The sequence below is a fragment of the Sciurus vulgaris genome (genome assembly GCF_902686455.1).
Source record: "Sciurus vulgaris genome assembly, chromosome: 2".
NCBI classification, from domain to species: domain Eukaryota; kingdom Metazoa; phylum Chordata; class Mammalia; order Rodentia; family Sciuridae; genus Sciurus; species Sciurus vulgaris.
Window position 1 is genome coordinate 162879007 of NC_136462.1, and position 22174 is coordinate 162901180.

The 22174-nt window shown below is 35.5% G+C and overlaps 1 protein-coding gene across 1 annotated transcript in view; it reads right to left on the reverse strand.

Annotated features, from left to right (window-relative positions):
- Positions 1 to 22174, reverse strand: part of MACROD2 (mono-ADP ribosylhydrolase 2) — a 2108743-nt gene that overhangs the window by 10010 nt on the left and 2076559 nt on the right. Inside the window, exons 17-18 of the mRNA XM_079128517.1 lie at positions 14756 to 14833; positions 4942 to 5009 (exon numbers count right to left, since the gene is read on the reverse strand). Of these exons, the coding sequence (XP_078984643.1) occupies positions 4942 to 5009; positions 14756 to 14833 (146 nt within the window). The remainder of the gene's footprint in view (positions 1 to 4941; positions 5010 to 14755; positions 14834 to 22174) is intronic.

A 22174-nucleotide genomic window follows, 5' to 3' on the forward strand; every position in this document is an offset into this window, starting at 1 on the left:
AGATGGACTGATTTATTTGGTAGGAGAAATTTTAAAACAACACAGCAGTCAAGCCTGGATATTGCTGGCTTCTTTTATCCATATTTGCAGTGAGAATCATGAGTTATAAGCAGAGGGGAAGATTTGACATACCTGGTATTTGGCCAGAAAAGAAGTGTGTTTAATAACAGTACCTTCCTTGGAAACTTTAAAGAAATTAGCACAATTAAAAAAAAATTATAATTTGTTCTAATTAGTTATACATGACAGTAAAATGCATGTATGCACTTTGATATATCATACATAAATGGTGTATAATTTCTCATTTTTTCTGATTGTACATGTTGTAGGATCACATCAGTCATGCAGTCATATATATACATAAGGTAATAATGTCTGTTTCATTCTACTATCCCTCCTATCCCATAACCCTCCCCTCCCTTCCCTTCACTCCCCTCTACCTAAAGTAACTATCCTTCCCTAGTGCCACCCCGTCTCTTATTGTGAATTAGCATCTGCATATTAGAGAAAACATTCGGCCTTTGGTTTTTGGGTACTGGCTTCTTTTGCCAGTAGCATGATAGTCTCCAACTCCATCCATTTACATGCAAATGGTATAATTTCATTATTCTTTAAAGATGAGTAATAGTCCATTGAATACAGATACATTTTCTTTTCATCTGTTGAAGTTCACCTAGGTTGGTTCCATAGTTTAGGTATTGTGAATTGAGCTGCTATAAACATTGACATGCCGGCCTCACTGTAGTATGCTGATTTTAAGTACTTTGGGTGTAAATGGAAGAGTGGGAGAGCTGGGTCAAATGGTGGTTCCATTCCAAGTTTTCTGAGGAATCTCCACACTGCTTTCCAGAGTGGTTACAGCAATTTGTAGTCCCACCAGCAATGTATGAGTGTGCCTTTTCCCCACATCCTCACAAACACTTATTATTACTTGTATAATTGCCATTCTGACTGGAGTGAGATGAAATCTTAGAGTAGTTTTAATTTCTATAATTGCATTTATATAATTGCTAGAGCTGTGGAACGTTTATTCATATATTTGTTGATCTATTGTATTCTTCTGTGAAGTATGTGTTCAGTTCCTTAGCCCATTTATTGATTGGGTTATTTGGTTTTTTTGGTGTTAATTCTTTTGAGTTCTTTATATATCCTAGAGATTAGTGCTTTATCTGAGGTGCTTGTGGTAAAGATTTTCTCCCAATCTGTAGGCTCTCTCTTCACATTATTGATAGTACAATTAAAAAAAATTGTCATGTACTTTGCACTGAAACAATAGGAAACATTTCTTGAGGGCATCTCAGGAATGGGTAAGATCTCACCCACAGCATGTCCAAAGGTCTAAAAGTATAAACCTTTCATTTGAGAAGGGCACCCTGCTTGCACAGGACTGTCCAGGGAATTGTTTACCCAGGATTCACTTCCCTGTGTTCAGCCATCGAGGCATTCAGATGTTGCTGCAAATGTGGTTTATGTGGGTACTTGTTTAGCTCACACCAGTGGCAGATATTGGCATCATATATAGAGGGCTGATTTTAAAGGCTTGAAGAATGTAAAAGAAATAGAGTTATAGAGACTTCCACTGAAATTTCAAAGGAAAGCCTTGAAGATCAAGCAGAGTGTGGAAAGGTTAGAATCCCTGTGAGCAGTCTCTTAGTGTATAAAGTTGAAGCCACTGTGGTGATCTCAGGAACGTAAAACATCTTGAGGGAAGCTGAAGGCAGTGAACAAAGCCACTTTAAGAAAGAGGCATGGCCACCCAAATCTGTGGGTGTTCACTTTTCACCGCAGGATTTTATGTTGGCATTTCTGGATTTTGCTTTGATCCTTATTATTTCCATGTTCCTATATCTTGGAATAGGAATGTTTACCTTGTGCTATTGCATCTTAGAATTGTTCTTCTGACATTTACAGGGGTTCAGAGCTTAGAGTTTCCCTTGAGTCTCAGAGGAGAATTTGGACTTGAACTTTTGAGTAATATTGAAACAGTAAAACTTTGGGGGCTAGGAACATAATGTTATGTCTTAGATTTTAAGTGTCCCACTAAAGTCTCATGTTTTAAAGGCTTGGTCTTCAGTCAGTGGGGTTGTTGGGAGCTGGTGAAACTTGGGGATGGTGCCTAATTGATGGAAATTAGGTCACTGGCGATGTATCCTTGAAGGTAATATTGGGAGCCTGCACCATCTTTTATTGCTTCCCAGATGCCACAAGGTGAGCAGCTTTACTAACACATTTTCAGGCCATGATATTCTGCCTCTGTACAGGTCCAAAAGTAGTGGATCCAGCTGACCATGGACTGAAACTACAAGACAAAATTAACCTTTTTTCCTTGAGTTGATTTTCTCAGGTATTTTGTCACAGCACTGGAAAGCTAACATATGGCTGCATCATTTGACATTCCCATTAGCCATGTAGGAGAGTTCCAGTTGCTCCATATCCTTTAACAGTTGATGTTGTGATTCTGAATTTTATATCTGCAGTCCCTGGTTTTCAGTAGTCTTAGTTCAAATCAGGTTAAATCTGGTAAGGTTCAATGAGTGATAGCCATGTGCAAGGGCCCAAACTGTTTTCTTGAGAACAGTAGAATAAAATGCACATTCCTAATACATTAACAAATGTTTGATCCAAGTAATAATAGCTACTCTTTAGTTCTTATTATAATCAAGGGCTGATAAGGGCAAAAACAGTCCAATCTGGGAGAAGAAAAAAAATGCCTTTTATATCACAATGTGTACGAGGCTAGAAAGAGGTAAGAATGGAATGGAAAAGACACTTGTGTAATGGTCCCTCAGTATCCACAATGGATTGGTTGTAGATATCCCTCAGGATACCTAAATCTGTGGATATTCTAAATCCCTTAATTAAAATGGCACAGTATTTTTATACACACTATTCCTGTGTATTATAAAACATCTCCAGATTTTTTGATACCTAATGCAGTGGGAACTATGTGAATAGTTATTATAATGCCCTGTTTAGGGAAAAATGACAAAAAAGTCTCCATGTTTAGTGTATATATATATATATATATATATATGTATATATAATTTTTAAGAATATTTTTTTCTGTAGTTCACTGAAACTGCAGAAACTGCAGATCCTGAGTCAACTGTACTACAAAATGAGGATTAAAAGTTTTATCTGATACTGGCAAAGCAGAAGCAAGCACTGAGCTCAGAAAACCAGTGTTACAACAGTGACTCAGCATGTGGACGCGGTTAAATCAGCAACTTTCTCCAGGTCTTAGGTTGGCTTTCTATAAGGAGCTAACATCTTCTCTGGTGACCTATAAATCTTAAAAAAAAAAAAAAGAAGAAAAAAAAAATCCTACCACTCTGACAACTATGTTCAAAAAGTCACTAGGGAGTAGTACAGTATGAAAGAATTTTGAATTGGGTGTATTTAAACTTCTGTTCATTAGCCAAGTGACCTTTTTGTAAGTCTCTTCTCTTTCCTGAGTTCAACATTCTTAAACTACTTTAGGACTTTGTTTTGACAACTTATTCATTTGGATTAATACATGGGTTCATGTTTATTTTTAAGGCAAATAGATATATCCTGGCACTTTATCTGGATATTTATCACACAGGAAAATAATAAGATCTAGATGTATCCCTTACAAGAAGTTAGTTGGCAGCAAAAGGATGAAAGGTCAGGAAACACTGAGGAGTTTGCATGTAAATTGCTCAGATTTATTCTCATCTTCATTAGTTTTCAAAGGAAACTTCTCGGCTATATCATTTCTGTAACAGGATATTTTAAATACATGAACTAGATAAGGAAGACCATGTTTATGTATTTTTAGTAGTCCTATGTTATTTATGCATTATACCAATGCCATTATATTTACTTTCATTTGAAATTCAAGACAGTTCTGGGAAAGACTAATAGTTCTCAAACTTTGTATATTCTACCATGATGCTGGAGGACGAGTTTGGTAAAGTGTGGCAGAGTGTGCTAGGTCACTGTGTCAACAAGATTTGTGTGTCAATGACCCATAATTTGAACAGTTAAATATTTTAAGCTAGGAATTGGAGCAGTCACAAGAGTGAGGCTTCTTTTTTTTTTTTTTTTTTTTTTTTTTTTGGTGGGGTTGGGGGGGAGGTGGGTGGATACTGGGGATGGAACTCAGGGGCACTCAACCCCTGAGCCACATTCACAGCCATATTTTGTATTTTATTTAGAGACAGGGTCTCACTGAGGCTGGATTTGAACTCACCATCCTCCTGCCTCAGCTGCTGGGATTTCGGGCATGTGCCGCTGTGCCCAGCTGAGCCTTCTTTATTCTAATTCTTCTGAACAGTCCTCTCAAGATGTGGAAAAGGGTAATAGATCATTCATCATCCTAGATATACTTCAGTGTCAGCTGAGACTTAGAATGTTTGCCTGGAAAAACACTTCAACTTGGTCTGGTCTAGACTTCATGTTTCCCCGGGGCAATTCCCTTAGTCCTATTCAACTTGACAAATCTTTGTGAGCATGCATGTGTCCTCAGGTAAGCAGGGCCTACAGCAGGCTTGCTTCTGCCCATACAAACTCCTAGGTCTTTATACATTGTACAGGGCAAAGATATCAAACAGTTCAGCAGACAGCTTCTAGAAAAGCAATGCTTTGGAAACAGCTTGGGATTGTTGAAATAATTTGATCACTCCAGGAGGCCAGGGGGGAAGGTGGATGAAAATTCTTTCTCATTTTGTCAAAGCATAGAAAACCAGGGTATTTCATGATTTTAAGTATGCAGTGGCTTGTTTTTTTCCCCTTAAAGAAAGCAAATTTCTAAGGAATAATCCATTTTCCTTACACTGTGGAATTTAAGTATTTTAAAAAATTGACCCAAGTCAGGTGATGGGACTTGGCAAAACTGAGGGAAATCCGTGTGTCATTTGTAAACTATTCCTTTTGCCTGGTTAATGAATCAAAAATCCCACCACTGAGGCATCTTACCTATTGGTGATCTTCTTGCTGACTCTCTGTTGGGTCATTTGCATTGTCAACCTGACTATTCATTTCAACTGTAACCAGAAAGAATAACAAAAAAGTTAGATATTTATTAAACCTAAATCTCTTAAACACAGTTGTGGTTTGGATCTGGAGGTAGGATCCAGTGAGAGGAAGCAAGTCACTGGGGAATATTTTGTTCCTGGACACTCACTCTGCTTCCTGGTTGCCATTTTACACTATCTTAGGCACAAAGCAAAGGAGCCAACAAACCTCAGACTGAAATCATTTGCCAAAATAAACCTTTCCTCCTCTAAGTTTTTTCTCAAGTATTTTGTCAAAGTAACAGAAGGCTAATACACCATTAAAATGACCTGTACTTGATACTTTACTGAGTTTCTGTCTTATACTTTTTCTCATTTTTTTTTATCCATTCAAGTGTTTGAATCCATTCTCATGTTTTTATGGGCAGGGAATGACACTCATCTACAGTTTTTCTATAAACTGTAGAAGCTAAGCTATCATTTCATACTAGATTTTGGTTTGGCAATTTAGGTATATTTATTACTATCCTTACATAAATAAATTCAAAAGCCTTAATAGAAAATAAAGAGAAAGCAAAGCAAAACAGATCATTGAAATGCAGAGAAGTAAGCACCTGCCTTCAAAATGGCAATGTCAATAGACTTGTTTGGTTTGCCACATTTTCAGTTTCAGAATTCAAAGCAGACTCTGCAAGCTTGCCAATGGGTATAGTAGCAGACACCATAAACATCTAACCAGATCACGCATCTATGGAAAAGTATGCTTTTACTTGACTGTGTATTCTATGTGAGCATTTGCATAAAAATAGAATGCATAATTACTGCATTTCTCCTGTAGTTAAAAGCAGTCACTCTGGAACTTTCCAAGGGTCAGCAGGTTTAATGAGATTGATATTGTTAAAGCATCCAACCACGTTTTGTAAGCTGAGACTGGACAGTGGCCAGATAATCTATAACAGTAGAGCTCTACTTAAAACTCAATAGAAACCAATCTGGGCAACCATATCACAGTCTCTGATAATTGGCTCAGAATATATAGGACTTAGTCAGTGATGATCAGCTTCTGTTATTTTCTGTACCTGCTTCCAACTTTCCCAGCCAGGGAAAGACCTCTGAACTAAAAACCTAAGATGCCCCACTTTAGGTAACAGTTTCCAGATTCCCCATACCAACCACCTCCAAACATAAGTGATAATGACCTCTGAATAAGTAATTTCCATTTTTTCTCATTTAGTTGGTAATTTATTTGCACAAAATCGACAACCTAAATCTTTTTCTCAGACATGAAAGCTTGACTAGAAAAAAATAGTGGCAGATGCTGGTTTCACACTCCAAAAATTCTTGAAAGAGCATCTATGGGACATTCTATGGTTTCCCATTCAACTTTCCCAAGTAGGTTCCTTGTTGTCACCTGCAAACTATCCTGGGTTTCTAAGGATATGTAAACTCATTTCAAACCCCACATGTAACCTGACCAGCTATGGCAACTTTGTCAGTGTAAAGAAAATCATTCATGCACTGTTCATCCTGGTACACAAGGTCATTGTAAGTGCACCCACCAGTGTGGCAAAGTACAGCATAAAATAAAAGGGAGCCTTTGTTTTCTGTTCCCTCTCCCAGCGAACACTTTTAATGTTACTATACATGTTAGTTTTTCATTGCTGTGACCAAAATACCTGATAAGAATGAGTTTGAGGAGGAAAAATTTATGTTAGGCTAAGGCATGTTTGGCCAACTCCATTGCTCTGGGCCCAAGGTAAGACATGGCAGGGGAAAGCTGCTCAACTCATTGTAGGTAGGAAGCAGAGCATGCACAAGGAGCCAGGATCAAAATATAGTCTCCAAGGTACATCCCCAGTGACCTCCTTCCTCTAGCCACACCCTACTGCCTAAAATTACCACCCATTAGTCCATTCAAGTTATTAATCTATCAATGACTTAACCCATTTCATTATAATGAGGTTATAATTATTTCACTTCAGATTATTGCTACATTGGATATCATGTTCCTAACACGAATGTTTTGGGGGATACTTTAAACCATAACACTATAAAAAAGCATTTCATGCTCAAATAAGTAAAAAAAAAAATTCAGCTCAGATGAGTAAAAGATCAGTTTGCATAGAAGAGGTTATAATTTTATTATTTAATTTTTTATTTATTTTATTATTTTATTTTATTATTTTATTTTTATAATTTTTTATTTAATTTTATTAAAATTTTATTTAAAAATCCTTTGGGAAAAATTCAGCCAGTGGTAGCTAAATGACAAAGTCATCATTAACTCAAAGTAATTTACTTTTCTTCTTTAGTTTAAAACACAAAAAACTAAAAAACAAAAAACAAAAATCCTCAAACCAAGAGGATCCTTCAACAATCATCTCCCCACAGACATCAGGATAGATATTCACACACTAAACTGCTTCACAGGAACTAAGGAAATCAGATGAGAGACCACACTGACTGCTTTTTTTTTTTAACACAATGAAAAAGGCATGAAGAGAAGAGTTGCCTGTGGTGTCCTCCATAAATCTAAGCATTGTGTCACACTCTGAGCATACAACCTGTCAAGACCAGCACGACACTGAGATAGGTACAAGGCCCACACTGCTATTAGACTCTGCAGGTCCCTGCAGCTGTGAGATGTGTAACCCAGCTTTAGCACCTGCATTGGTAATCAAGATACTGTCTCTACCATCCATCCACCAAACTTGGGCAACACAGCTATCACCAAGCCAATGCTCACGAAACTCTGACGCTTCCATGGCACCAGGTAGAGACCTATACTTAGAAACGATGGGGATTATTTTGAACTGCATTACTGCCAGATATGATGTAGACCCTACCCTAAGGTACCTGAGACTCTGCATGTCCTTAAACCAGTGAGAATCAAGCACAGCTCAGCTTAGCATCCGCCAGGTAGCCAAAGGACTGCATTCATTGATGCTATCCAGCCTTGGAAAGCACAGTGAGATACAAGGTGGCATTTTCTGTGGTAGGATCAGTTAGTAAGCATAAGATGTTTCCCTAGAACTTAGTGCTAGGGTAGTGAAATCTATAAGCATGCCTGTATATCCAGCCTCTGGAATAGCTCCAGTGCCAGGGGAAGACAGCCCCAATCTATCAGACTTCTATTTCAATTAGCTTCACTATGATTGGTTGCAGCAATTTTGGGTCACAAATCCACTTCAGTGACAGACAACCCATAGCAGTGTGGGCCCTGGACCTCCTCCAGTATTGTGTTAGTCTTGGCAGACTGTGTCCTCAGGGTGTGATACAACTTGGTGGCCACAAGATGTGATATAGGTGCCTGGGGTTGGTGCATCTATGGTGAGATTTTTCCAGAGTTGGGATGAATCCTGCAGTGCCCCACCACAGGTTGATAACTATGCAGAAGGCATCTGAGCCTACCCTGGCACTAGGAAAAGGCTTGTGAGGATACATTACTCTTTATAGATACTCTAGTTTGTTTCTTTAAAATATACCAATAGTGAATTTGGAACAAACCTGGACTTGGATTGCTCTCTAGTCCTGAAACAGTGACAACACATGAAAATTCCCAACAAATCTGAAAGTGGATGAGATGGTGATTTTGGGCTCAGAAAAAAATCTAACTAAAACAAACTATCCTGCTCAGAATTTGTGAAGAGATAAGCACAAACCCAAATTAGGAAGATCACAATAAATACTCAAATTTTTAATGCCTAGATGATGTCTCTTGACAATAAGTATCAAGAACTTTTCAGGAAACAACTACCTCACTTAATAAATTAGGTGCCAGAAACAAACCAGATAGTAATCAGTATGGGAGATCTCTTAAAAGTTAAAAATAGCTACTTTAAGGAAACTCAATGGATTTGAAGAAAACAAACATTTCACTACTCTAACAGTTTAAAGAGATGGAAGCAATTTAAAAATATCAAATTCATGAGCTAAAAGCATATATTCATAAAAATGAAAAGTATGATAGAACAAAGTTAGTTTGAAGACAGGCTATTTGAAAACATAGTGGAAGGAGAAAAAAAAATGGGGTTATTGGGGGTTCGAGAAATACTTGAGAATGCCAAAAGAGCAGAAAGTTTATTCAAACAAATAACAAACTACCCAAACCCAGAGAAGGATATCAATATTCAGATATGGGAAGGTCAAGTTTATCTCAACTGAGGCTACTCTAAGAAATCTTAAAATGAGTCTCAAAAGGTGAAAGATAAAGAGGTTCTAAGACTACAAGGGAAAAGAAACAACATCTAGGGGAGTCCCAGTTTTTATGAGAGCTGGCATCTCAGTAGAAACCTTCCAGGCCAGGGGAATGTGCACAAAGATTGTCACAGTATTGAAGGGAAAAAACTGTCAACTGGTACTATTGTACCCAATAAAGCTATCTTTTAGAAATAAACAAGGGATAAAGACACTTCCAGATGAACAAAAGCTGAGACAGTAGATCTCTACTTGTATAAGAAATGTTAAATTTCTTTAAACTGAAAGACATCAGTAAGAAGAAAACAGGAATGCATAGAAATCCCTGGTAAGAGTAATTATAAAAATTCAGAATGTTCTAATGTAAGTGTGGTATATAAACCATTCTTTAGTATTAAGTCTAAAAAGTCATAATTCATTAATATGTTAGGCAGTATAAAAGATATAAATATGGTATATCTAAAATTAAAAATGTGGGAAGTAATGGAGTGCAAGGATCCAGTTTTTAGCACATTTTCTCTTGTTCTTTGGGTTTTGTTCTTTGTTAAATTGCTACTATTTCAAAATTGTTATAATTAAAAGATTTTTTTAAGTCTACTGGTAACCACAAACCAAGGAATAAAAACACTACTGCTCACTTAACCACACACACACACACACAAAGACTATAAAGGGGGGAAAACAAATTAAATAATAGCTACAACACTACCTTACTTGAGTGTCAATGAATTAAATTCTCCAATTGAAAGAGTAGCCAGGTATGGTGGTGCACACCTGTAATCCCAGCTACTCTTGAGGTTGAGACCCTAGGACCTCATTTGAGCAACTTAGTGAGACCCTGTCTCAAAATAGAAATTTAAAAAAAATGGGGCTGGGAAAGTAATTCTGTTCTTCCCTATTATGCACAAACAACAAAACAACAAAAACCAGTAAACGAATGGATAAGATCTAGCTGATATGTTGCTTATGAAAAACTCACTTTTCCTCCACGGATACACATAGATTGAAAGTCAAGGCATGGAGTTAAATATTCCCTAGGAAAGGAATCCAGAAGAAAGAGTGGCTACACTTAGAAAAACAGACTTTAAATCAAAAGCAAGAAAAAGAGACAAAGAAGGTCATCCTATGATGACCAAAGGGTCAATTCAGAAAAAGGAAATAATTCTAAATATATGAAATCCAATATCAGCACCCAAATATATAAGGCAAATATTACATCATTGCACTACATAATACGTGAGGGCTCTTAACGCCCCTTTCAGTGATGGACAGATCATTTAGACTAAAGATCATACCCTAAAACAAATGGCCCTAATAGACATTCTGTCAAAGAACTGCCAGATATCGCTTTTCTCATCAGCACATGGAAGGAACATTCTCTGAGACATATGAATGGCCACAAAACAAGTTCTCATCAAATTTTCAAAAAATGAGATCATAGTGAGTGACTTTGAGAATTAAAAAAAAAAATACATGAAAATCAAACAACTTGCAACCAGTGGATCAAGGAAATCAGAAAGGAAATTTAAAAATTTCTTAAATGAAAATGGAGACACAACATACACAAACCTGTAGGATATGGCAAAAGCAGTACTAAGAGGAAATGTTATAGCAGTCAGTGCTTACATCAAAAAAAGCATAAATCTCTCAAACAACCACTTGCTTTATCTCAAGGGATGAGAAAAATAAGAACAAAACAAACCCAAATATTAGTAGAAATAATGATCAAGCAGAAATAAATGGAGACCAAAACCAGGAGCTGATTCTTTGAATAGCAACAAAACAAACTAATAGCTAGAGTAAAAAAAGAAAATGACTAATAAACTCAGGTTATAAAGGTAGACATTACAAGTAATACCAGAAAAATAAAAAGAAGCATTAGAAATGATGAAATATAAGTCAAATTTGATAATGGAAAATGTGACAGAACCAATAAATAGAGATTGAATCAGTAATAAAAAAGGCACCCATCCAGAAAAGCCCAGGACCAGATGACTTCACTACCGAATTCCACAAAATATTTAAGGAAGAACTAATACCATTCTTCTTAAGTTATTCTAAAAAAGAGAAGAAGAAATTATTCTAAACACAGTCTTTGAGAGCAGCATTACCCCAATGCCAAAACCAGAGGAAGATAAAAGAAAAAAAAAAAAAAAAAAAAAACCAAAAAACCCTGCAGGTCAATATCCTTGAAAAACATATGTAAAATCTTCAACAAAATCTAGCAAACTGAAAGCAGTAGCACATTAAAAAGATTGTTCACCCTGATCAAATGGGATTGAGAGGAAAGGAAGGAGGCCCATTATGTGCATATCAAAAAGTATGATACATCACATCAAAAGAATGAAGGACAAAACTATAATTTCAATAGATGCAGGAAAGACACTGGATAAATTTCAATGTTCTTTTGTGCTAAAAGTGCTGAACAAATTAGATATGGGAAGGAGCATACCTCAACAAAATAAGGACCATTTATATTAGGCCAATAACTAATGTTATCTTGAATGGGGACATGCTGAGAACTTTCCATGTAGGATCTGGAACAAGACAAGGAATGTTCATTTCTATCACTTTCATTTAACATAATTCTGCAAGCAAGAGAAAGAAAGGAAGGGTATCCAAACTGGAAAAGTTGTCAAATTGTCTTTGCTGGCAGATGACATGATTAAATAATACAGAAAACCCCCAAAACACACCCAAAAACTATTAGAGATAACTAACATTTCAGGATACAAAGTCAACATATGCAAATGAGTAGTATTGCTGTACAACAGCAGCAAATAATCTGAGAGAGAAGTCAAGAAAACAATCCCACTTACAATAACTAAAGAAATAAAATACCTAGGAATAAATTTAGCCAAATAGGTGAAAGATATCTATAATGGAAAATCTAAAAAAATTGATGAAATTGAAACTGAAGAGGACACAAAAAATTAGAAAGACATTGTGTATTCATGAATTAGAAGAAACAATATTGTTAAAATGTCCCTACTACCCCAAGTGATTTAAAGATTCAATTTAATCACTGTCAAAATACCAATGATGTTCTTCACAGAATGAGAAAGACAGTTATATGGAAACACTAAAACCCCTAAATAACTAAATCTATCCTGAGCAAAAGGAACAAAGTCGAAGGTACAATAGTGCCTGATTTCAAAACACACTGTGGTAAATCAAAACAGCATGGTTTGGGCAAAAAAACAATCTTATAGTCCAAATGAAATAGACTAGAGAGCCCAGAAGTAAGGTGTTCACACACCCACAGCCAACTGATTTTTGACAAATTTGCTAAGAAATGCATTGGACTAAATGATAATCTTTTTAATAAATGGTGCTGGGGAAATTGGATATCCACATGCAAAAGAAGAAAACTATACTTGTTACCAGTTACAAAAATCAACTGAAAATATCAACAGAGTGAAGAGACAACCTGCAGGTAGGTGAAAATATTTGCAAACTATAGATCTGACAAATGATTTAGATCTACAAAATAAAAGGAACTCCAAAAACTCAATAGTAAAACAAAAACTGATTAAATATGGGCAATAGATATAAATGGATGTTTCTGAAGACACAAATGGCCAACAGGTATTTGAAAAATGTTCAATATCATTAATAATCAGGAAAATGCAAATAAAAAACCACAATGAGATCACCTCATCCCGGTAAGAATAGATGTTATCCAAAGGATAACAAGTGCTGGAGAGAATGTGAAGAAAAGGAAACCCCTGCACAATGTTGGTGGGAATATAAATTAGTACAGCCATTATGGAAAACAGTATGGAAGTTCCTAAAAAAAATTTGAGATAGAACTCCCATATGATCCAGCAATCCTACTACTGAATCTATATTCAAAGGAAATGGAATCTGTATGTTAAAAAGACATCTGCACTTTCATGTTCATTGCAATACTATTCACAATAGGTAAGAAACAGAAATGTGTCCATTAACTGATGGAAATATATGTGTACACAACAGAATACTATTCAGCCACAAAAAAGAATGAAATCCTATTATTTGTGACATGTATGAAAGGAGGCCATTATGTTAAGTGAAATAAGCCAGGAACAAAAGATAAGGACCACATGATCTCACTCACAAGGAATCTAAAAATGTTATCTCAGAGAAATTAAGAGTGGAATGGTGGTTACCAGAGACTGGGCAGTAGGGGTGGAAAAGGATGGGAAAATGTTGATCAATGAATTGAGTTAATTTTTACCCATTAGAGAGGATTAAGAAATTCTACTGTGTTGTTGCACAGTCGAGTGACGACAGATAATGTTTCAGATAGCTAAAAGAATTTGAAAGTTTTTACCTTAAAGAAATGATAAATGTTCAAGTAGATAAACACATTTAACATGATCCAAACATTACTTATTTGTTTTTATGTATCAGCTAAAATAACTCAGATGGCAATATATATAAACAGTTTACCACCTGACCAATTCTGGGTTTCCTAAGCTCTATGGGGGCAGTGCAATTAATTATTAAATTATGTTTTCAAATAGTGTTTTTCTAATGCAAGTAATTTCAGAGGGTACTTGGTGTGATTGTTTAGGTTCAATGGGGATGTTAATATGTCCAAGGCTCAGAATCTTGAGAGGTTATTATGGTTTAGATATGAAAGATCCCCCAACTACTCATGTAATGAAGGTTTGATCCCCAGTGTAGCAATGTTCAGAGGTGGGTCTTTGGAAGGTTTTTGATTCATGAGGGTTCTGCTAATCAGTGGATTAATCCATTGGGAGCTGAGTGGACAACTGGGAGGTAGTGGAAAGTACAGGCAGATGGGGCATTGTTGTCGGAAGTAGGTTAGTAAGGGTATGGCCTTCTGGACTATATCTTATCCCTGGCCCCATCCATTCTCTTTGCTCTCCTACTGCCATGAGCTGAACAGCATTCCTTCATGATGCTGTTCTGCCATGATGCGCTTCCTCAACTTAGGCTCAAAGCAATGGAACCAGCTAACCCTGGATTGAAACCTCTGAAGCTATGACCAAAATAAATCTTTCCTCCTCGAAGTTGCTCTTCTCAGAGGTGTTTGTTGTTGTGCTGATTAACACACATGCCTTCAAAATTACATGTGAATAAAGGATGGTTTCTGTAAAATTTTAAGGTACTTGTAAAGAGTCACTCTGTTTTTGGCCAAGGAATCTGTTGTGATATAGTGAGTTGAAACAATGAATATCTAAGAATTATCTTAATCCAAACTCAAGCTAGGTCTCACCTGAATGCTGAGTGAGGCAGGGATAACCGCAAAGCAAGTACATTCTACAGAAGTAAGTGATATTTCCATGAAGCATCAGGTTCAGCCTTGGCATTACCCACTTATGGCCTCAGTAATGCAAGGTGTGTTTAAACTAAGTCATGTGCTGTTTTTTAAAACAGTTAGTGGTAAAAAAAAAAGGGGGGGGGGGAAGCTGCCATTTTTAGTATTTTCTAGTAGAATATGGCTTTTGAAAATTTACTTTGTTTTCATTGAATATGTTGATTCATAGAACAGATAACTCCCTAAATCCTGGATCGCACAGAAAATATGCCAGATGTATAGTTTGAGCTCAGACAGCTCAGAAACTTACCATCAGGACCTGTAGCATTTTCTGTGTCACTGGAGCCTTGACTTTTCACAGACTCTGTAGGTGTATCCTCGCCTGGAGCTGCAAGAGGGGAATAAGATAGTCCCTGATTAATAGAGAACTATAACAGCCTGACTGCCAATTGTTCTGTCACCCTCCATTGCCCTCTTAAATTTAAAAATACTCCTGGGATTCAACTTCTTTTGCAGAGAAGGTTAAAGGAGGAAATAGTGGGTTGAGTTGCTGAAATACTTTAGAGTCATCTTCTAAGTTTTTCTTAATTTGTGAGGTGATCACATGCATACACACACACACACACACAATTTCTTAAATTAGAAATCTGGTAGCATAAAAGAAAAAATGTGGTTTAATTAGCACAATGTACAATTTAAATTTAGAAAATCCTCTCTGTGTGTGCCCTTTAACCTTAGAAGAGGGGGAAAAAAAAAAACAACTATTTTGCCTTAGGTATGCCTGAAAGCTGAAGAATTCATTCTCCTGACACTGAAGAGTTTTAATTATTGTTGTTGTTGCTCTTGCTTCAACAAAAATGAATGACTTATTGCCTCCCTAGGAGACCTGAGCTGTTGCCATTGTAGTTTGCTGAGTATTCACGCAGAAGTTCTGGTCATTCTCCATCAACTTCAAAAAAGTATGCCATCCATTTACTGTGCTGGAAGCTATATCCATTCTTAAATGTAATAGGAAGGGGATTGTTTTAATATTGTAAGAATTTTTCCAGAATTCAAAAGGACAATCATCTCTTACTTCTTAGTTAACAATGTCTATTTCGTTTTCCAACTTGAAGAACAAGGGTATTGGCAAATACTGATACAAGTAAAACCCTAGAAAAAAGTCACTTAACATTATTAGCATTTCTATACTTCTTTTAAACAGAAGATTAAATTCATTTTCATCATATGAATACGAGAGCAGAGATAATATTAAACGTTTGTCATCTTTCCAAAGGAAGAAACATATTGTGGAAAAGGTGCATTCTTTCCAACGAGTAACTGAAGCTTACAATCAAGAGGTTGGACTCAGACGTGATTGAGCTTCTACCCCAGGTGGATGAGTGGTAGGGAGGTCAGAGCTTGAAGACAAAATAGCACAGTGTGAACAGATGAAGAACATAATTTTAGATTTGAGGTCTAAAGTACAAGATGATTTAAGTGGAGATTCCCAACAGACTTTAACATTGAGTGTAAAGGAAATTGTAAAGTAAACATGTAGATATTCAAGAGACATAGTACAGAGAAACATGAGCTTAGATAACTCAAAATGATAACATGAGAAAGAGAAAATAACTCCTAAAGTTCTTCAAGGATTACATGAAAGTAATTGTCCTTGAGTTCTTTCCATTTAGTCCCTGATGATGAGGTTGAGAAAAGGAAAACAAAACTTAAAACTTCCAGCTGAACTTGTTAACAGTATGTCATATCCTTCCTTACACTGCCAGTTCTAGAATTGGCATGGACACACCCCTTCCCACACAATTACAGAATACACCAACAGATGTATGTTTGACTCAAAACACAGAAGTAATAAGGAAAAAAAAAATGGGAATATTTGACTTCATAAACATAATAAGCTTTTGGATGGAAAAATACCACAAGGAATATTTTTTTAAAAGTTACAAATTAAATATTAATATTGGCACTTTGTCAGAGACAAAGGGTTAATAATTCAACATATTAGGAGCTTTTAAAAATAAAGATAAACTAATAGAAAAATGTGCATGAGACTTGATAGGCAGTTTATAAAAGAATAATGGCTTGTAAACATGCAAAAAGATGATTCTTTTTGCAAATAGTGAATGAAATGCAAATTAGAATTACAGTGAGAAAGATTTCTGCTTAAGGTTGACTGTCATGTTACAGAATAACCCTCTTACCATGAAAAGCTAGAAATTCTTGATTAAATTATTAAATTGTTAAATAATAAACAATTATTTAAGGCAGCAGAGAGCCATAAATACAGAACAAATTTGAAAAGGTACAAAGGGGAGCTGACATTCTACCTGTGCTAACAAACTAAAGAGAGCTTCCAGATGTTTTTGAGGCTGAGGGGAGGCAAAAATTAGAGGCGAGGGCCCATCAGGGAAGAGGTACTTTGTTAAGTAAAAACCAAAACAAACAAACAAAAACCCTTCAAGCCTCAAGTTACCCCTACAAAATGTCCTTCATATAATAAAAAATTAAATGGCATTCCAGAAGGACAAGAACAAATCACTGAAAACAGAGGATAAAAAGACAACATATAGACACATATCAGACATCCAGATATTTAGACACAACTAAAATAAGATGAATGTGTTTAAGAAATTGGATACCAAATTGAAGAATTTTAAAAGCAACGAAATTTATCAACAAACTGGGCCCTATTCATGTCAGATGAAAATTCTAGAACTGAAAAATCATTTAATAGGGGAATTTGACAGCAGGTAGACACAGTGGAAGAAAGGATTAGGAAACTGAAAGATAATGCAAAGCCTATAGTACAGATAAAAAACAGATATGATATAGAATTTATCCTATGTGTAGTGGGACAAAAACAAAATTTTAAAAGATAATGCCAAAATTAATGGATGATATAACATCAGACCACTGTTTCACTAAGCAAAATTAAAGCAAAACAAACCTCACTCAGCCAAATCATTGTAAAAATTGCTGAAAACCAAGGTAAAACTCAAATTATTTAGTGAAAAAGACTCATTAACTTTAATATAGTAATGTAAGACTTGTAGATAAGTTTGCCACAAAAATAATGGAATTCAGAGTGGAATATTTTAAGTTCTATAAGAAATTAATTTAAAATTCCTTACCCTCTCCCACAAAACAAACAAACAAACAAACAAACAAAAAAGACCCAAAAAACAGACAAACAAACAAAAAACACCAAATTTGAATTTGAAATAAAACTTCTCAGGAAAGAAAGAAAACTTATCAGTATCAGGAATATTTTCCACATTATTTTTTATTTTGTTTTGTTTTTTTTTTAATAAGAAATGATTACTATGGAAGGAAAATTAGTAAACCTAATTCAGCTTAAACATGGCTTCCTTGACTTTCTTTTTAGGGTTCATGTTTTTGATGGGATTGAGAGGAACCTGTGGCTGACTGATTCAGGAAATCTTTCAATGGAGACAACCCTTTGGCAGCATGGAGAATTTTCTATCAAATAGGCAGGATGCCAGGTTATTACATGATACTCAGTGAAAAGGAAGAATGATAAACACTTTTAGAGGCTAAGAGGAAGGAAAATGTCAGGAGAAACAAAAAAAATCCAAAAGGCAAATCAGAAAACAAATTCTTAAAATTTGCCCTGTGCCTGTTCTTTCAGCCTCATTATTTTACAATGGAATATGTGAGGAGTCTAAGATTTTACTCTGTACTGAAACATGTTAGCATGAGATGCCGTGGCAAGTATGAGACCCACAATAGGAAGAAGAGCAGAAAACAAAGTTGTAGTTCTACCTACTGCTACATTCCTGAAGCAGAGTGAAGCAGTGTCTATTAGATCCACTCTCAACTCAAGGTATGTCTGTTAGGTATTTTTTAAGTTTGTATCTTGAGTGTACGTGATGCGTACATGTGCTGTAAATATGTGCATTGGCATGCCATATAAATTTGCATAGCCATCTGTATATGCAAACATGTAGTAGTTGTGTATTTAAAAAAAAAAAAAAAAGAGACATTTGTTATTCTGACATGCATGTAGAAATGGTATTACCCTAATGGCTACTCTCCTGCTGGGCTATACAACTGAGTGCCCCAGAGAAATGAGTCTATTTGGCATAGACAATGGAATCTGATCAAAACCAAAACTGCCTCTATAGCCTATTTATTTCAGTTTGCCTGATTCTCCCGCCATTTTGATTGCTGATGTTTGGAACACAAATGAGGTATATTTCAGGGCTTCCAGCAGGAGATAAAAGATGCTAAAATAGAGCTTGGGACATTTAGCACCATTTTCAATTACCACTTGCAACTGTACTTCTCAAAGCTTTGATTATAACAACCTTTGGTAGGTCAGTGACATTGCAATAAATGAAGCAGGTCTTCACAGAAGAAAAGATACCAAGATGCATACAGAATGCAGGTAGCCAGATTTTTAAAATATGTAGACATGGAGAGATATTGAAGGGCCCTCCAAGACGTTTTGAGATTTGTGTTGATGGTAAACTCCATACAACAAATAGAATTGCAAATAATTATTTCTCAGAATGCAGTTGTACTGGTGAAATGACAGGTGTGGTGCTCAGGGCCTGCATTCAGATTTCACAGTTACTGAAATAGATAATTATTCAGAAGTGTTCACTTTCAACCTGTCACCCCCAGGGCAAACTACTTTACTGTCTCTTGATGCTGTATTTGGCTGTGAAATTTGCTTTGGCCAATGAGACATTAGCAGAATCTAATAGAGACTTGAAATGAATTTGTGCAGTTGGGACTTTGCCTCTTCTGTTCCTTTTACTCTAAAAGGAACAATGTAGGGAGCAGCTGATCCAATAAATATGAAAACAAGACGCAACTCACATTCTGACATGTTTCCTAGCCCAGACTAGTTGTAGTTGATCTTAATATGCATGAACAAAAGAATAGATGATCTTTATTCCAAGCCTCTGAGATTCAAGATGGTTGGTGTACAGCATTATTGCAGTGATAGCTAACAAACACACTGAATATATGTTTAATGGGCTCAGTCCTAACATTGTTTCTTATAGCTGTAAAATTGCAAGCATGATTTATGCTTTATTTATAAATATATAATAAATCTGTGAATCTCTTATTACCTAAAATTATCTACCAATCTGATTTGGTCTGAAAGTTAGAGAAATTGAATTAATATACACAAAAGCTCCATATACAGACTAAATCTTGTTGACTTTTAATGGTACAAAATGGAAGAACACTGGTCTTAGAGCTTAGGACATCTGTCACATTCATTTAACTCTCAAACTTGAATGGAAGAATGCTATTATTCTACATGCATAGATGCCAATTTAGAACTAAGAGACTTCAGTTTTTCTTTAATCTACTGATTTTTAGGGAAGATGAGCTCAAATAGACAATAGACTGCCAAGTTCACTATCTAGGTCTAGAATCCAAGGGCAGTTAAGTGAAAAGAGGTCAACAACCAATTTAATGAGGCAGGAAAGTGTCAGTGTGAACACAGAACTTGGAGAAGGTTTGAATTTCTGTGCTATAGGATGTTGTAATGATATACACTCATCTGTATAGTCAAGTCACCAACACTACTCAAAATTAAAAAGTCATTCTTAAACTGTATGGAATCTCAGAAAACATTGCTTTTCAGTATTATTTCTTAGCCGTCTTACATTCCATGTGAAGAACAAATAAGTGTTAAAGTTATAATGCACTTTTTCTGGCTTTGGAAAAAGACCCTTTTCAATTTGCTAAAGGTAAATTGGTCTTCCATTAAAAAAAAAAAATCAAGTTTCAGATATCAATTTTTAACATGTCTATTTTTATTTCAGTCTTTACATTTTTGGTTGGAAATGAGATATAAGTGCCAAAAATGGATTTTTTTTTCAAAAACTAACATTTAAATTCTTTAATCACAGTCTTTCAGAATAAGTCAGATGCTTTTAACCCACTATCCTGCATTTCAAAGGCTTTTCCTGATTTTTACCTCTTAACTTGTGGGGTGTCCAGATTCTTGCTTTCCTTTTATTCCCATCCATCCTGCATCCTTATTCTTTCCCCACACCCCTGCTTTGCTCCTCTCTCTTTCTCTCTTCCTTCTTTATTGCTTTGCCAAATTTTGATTAGTTATTATGGAGATCTTCATGTTTTATGAATAATTAACTTAAATGAATTATAATTTAATGCAATATGTACTAATTTTTTTAAAAAGCATGCATTTATTTCCAATTAGTAATAAAGATAGAAAAAGTTCATGAAGCCTAATCCTTAAATAAGACTAGTGATGATAAAAAAATGTATAAATAACTTTAACCTTCTTAGAAAAATGCTAATGAAAAGTGACCCAGAACAACTCTGTCCATGTTACATTTTTCCTATAAGCCTTCCAGAAATAAACAATGCACACAATCTAATCTTTCCCACTCTGTTACACTCATCTCTTCATTTACATAAACCTGATTATATTTTCTGCAGTGTGTTCTTTTCATATTCTGTATAAATGTAATTTATCTGTCATTAAGCATTAATATTAGTTCATAGATTATATTTTCATGCATATTTAAAATATAATGCATATTTAAAATATATTTAAAATAAATATATATTTAATATATATCAGTGATCATTCCATGATAACATATATCACTATCTGATTACATAGACATGGATATGGAGATATCATACTTTCTTTGACCAGACCAGTATTGGTAGAATCCTGATGTATTTCTGCACTGTTGCTTTTACAAATGGCTGCAGTGAATATTCTTGTACTTAAGTTCTGGCAAAATTTTGTGAATGTTTCCCTAAGATAAACTCTTCATGGATTTCTGGATCTAATACATGTGCATCCTCTAGATTTCTTAGATGTTGCAAAATTGCCTTCTGAAAAAGTGAAATTAATCTGGGGCCCAATTAGCAGGGCATGAGAATGTTTTCTCCATATTCTCCTGGCATTAAATATCCTCAAACATTCCAGGGAGAAAAATGGATAAGTTCTTCCTGTTCTGATTGGTATTACATTATGAGTGAGGTTACTCTTCCTTCCTCCCTTCCTTTTGCTCTGTTTTTGTTTTTACCAATTTTCCTTTTTAGTTGTTCATTTTGTTTCTTTATTGACTTATAAGTATTCTTCATACATTAAGAAAATTAAATTTCTTTGTGCAATCTGTCTCAAGTATTTCCTCCTGGATTGTCATCTGTCTTTATTTTCTTTAAGATAGATTAAATTAACTATGTTTTCTTCTAAATGTTTCAGGTTTTTAAAGTGACTTGCCAAACATCACTGGACAATTTATGAACTTATCAAAGTTTTGTCTTGGGGTGAGATTTCTGTATGACATTTGGAACATGGTTGCCCATTAGACCATCAATCAGTTTTCCCTTCATTTCAGCAAATTTTACTCTTTTTTCTTGGTTTATGTTTTCTCCCATTCTTCATCTATCTTTTACATGTTTATAAGCTTGGTTGGTTGGTTGCTTCCTTCCTGTGTCTGTTATGGCTTAAATATGCTTTTGGGGAGATGAGGGTGGTATGTGCATTCTAATTCTTTCTGACCAGTACCTGTGGTCCTCCAGGAGCTGCCTACAGGAAGCATTTTTTTTTTTTTTTTTTTTTTTGAGGTTTTCTTGGGGAGGATTAAAGCAGCCCAAGCATCTGCTACATGAGTTGCGTTGAATTTCCCAAGAGTGGAACACATCCCACACTCAACTCAGTTCACCCCACTTTGCACTATTGCCTGTCATCTTGCAGGGG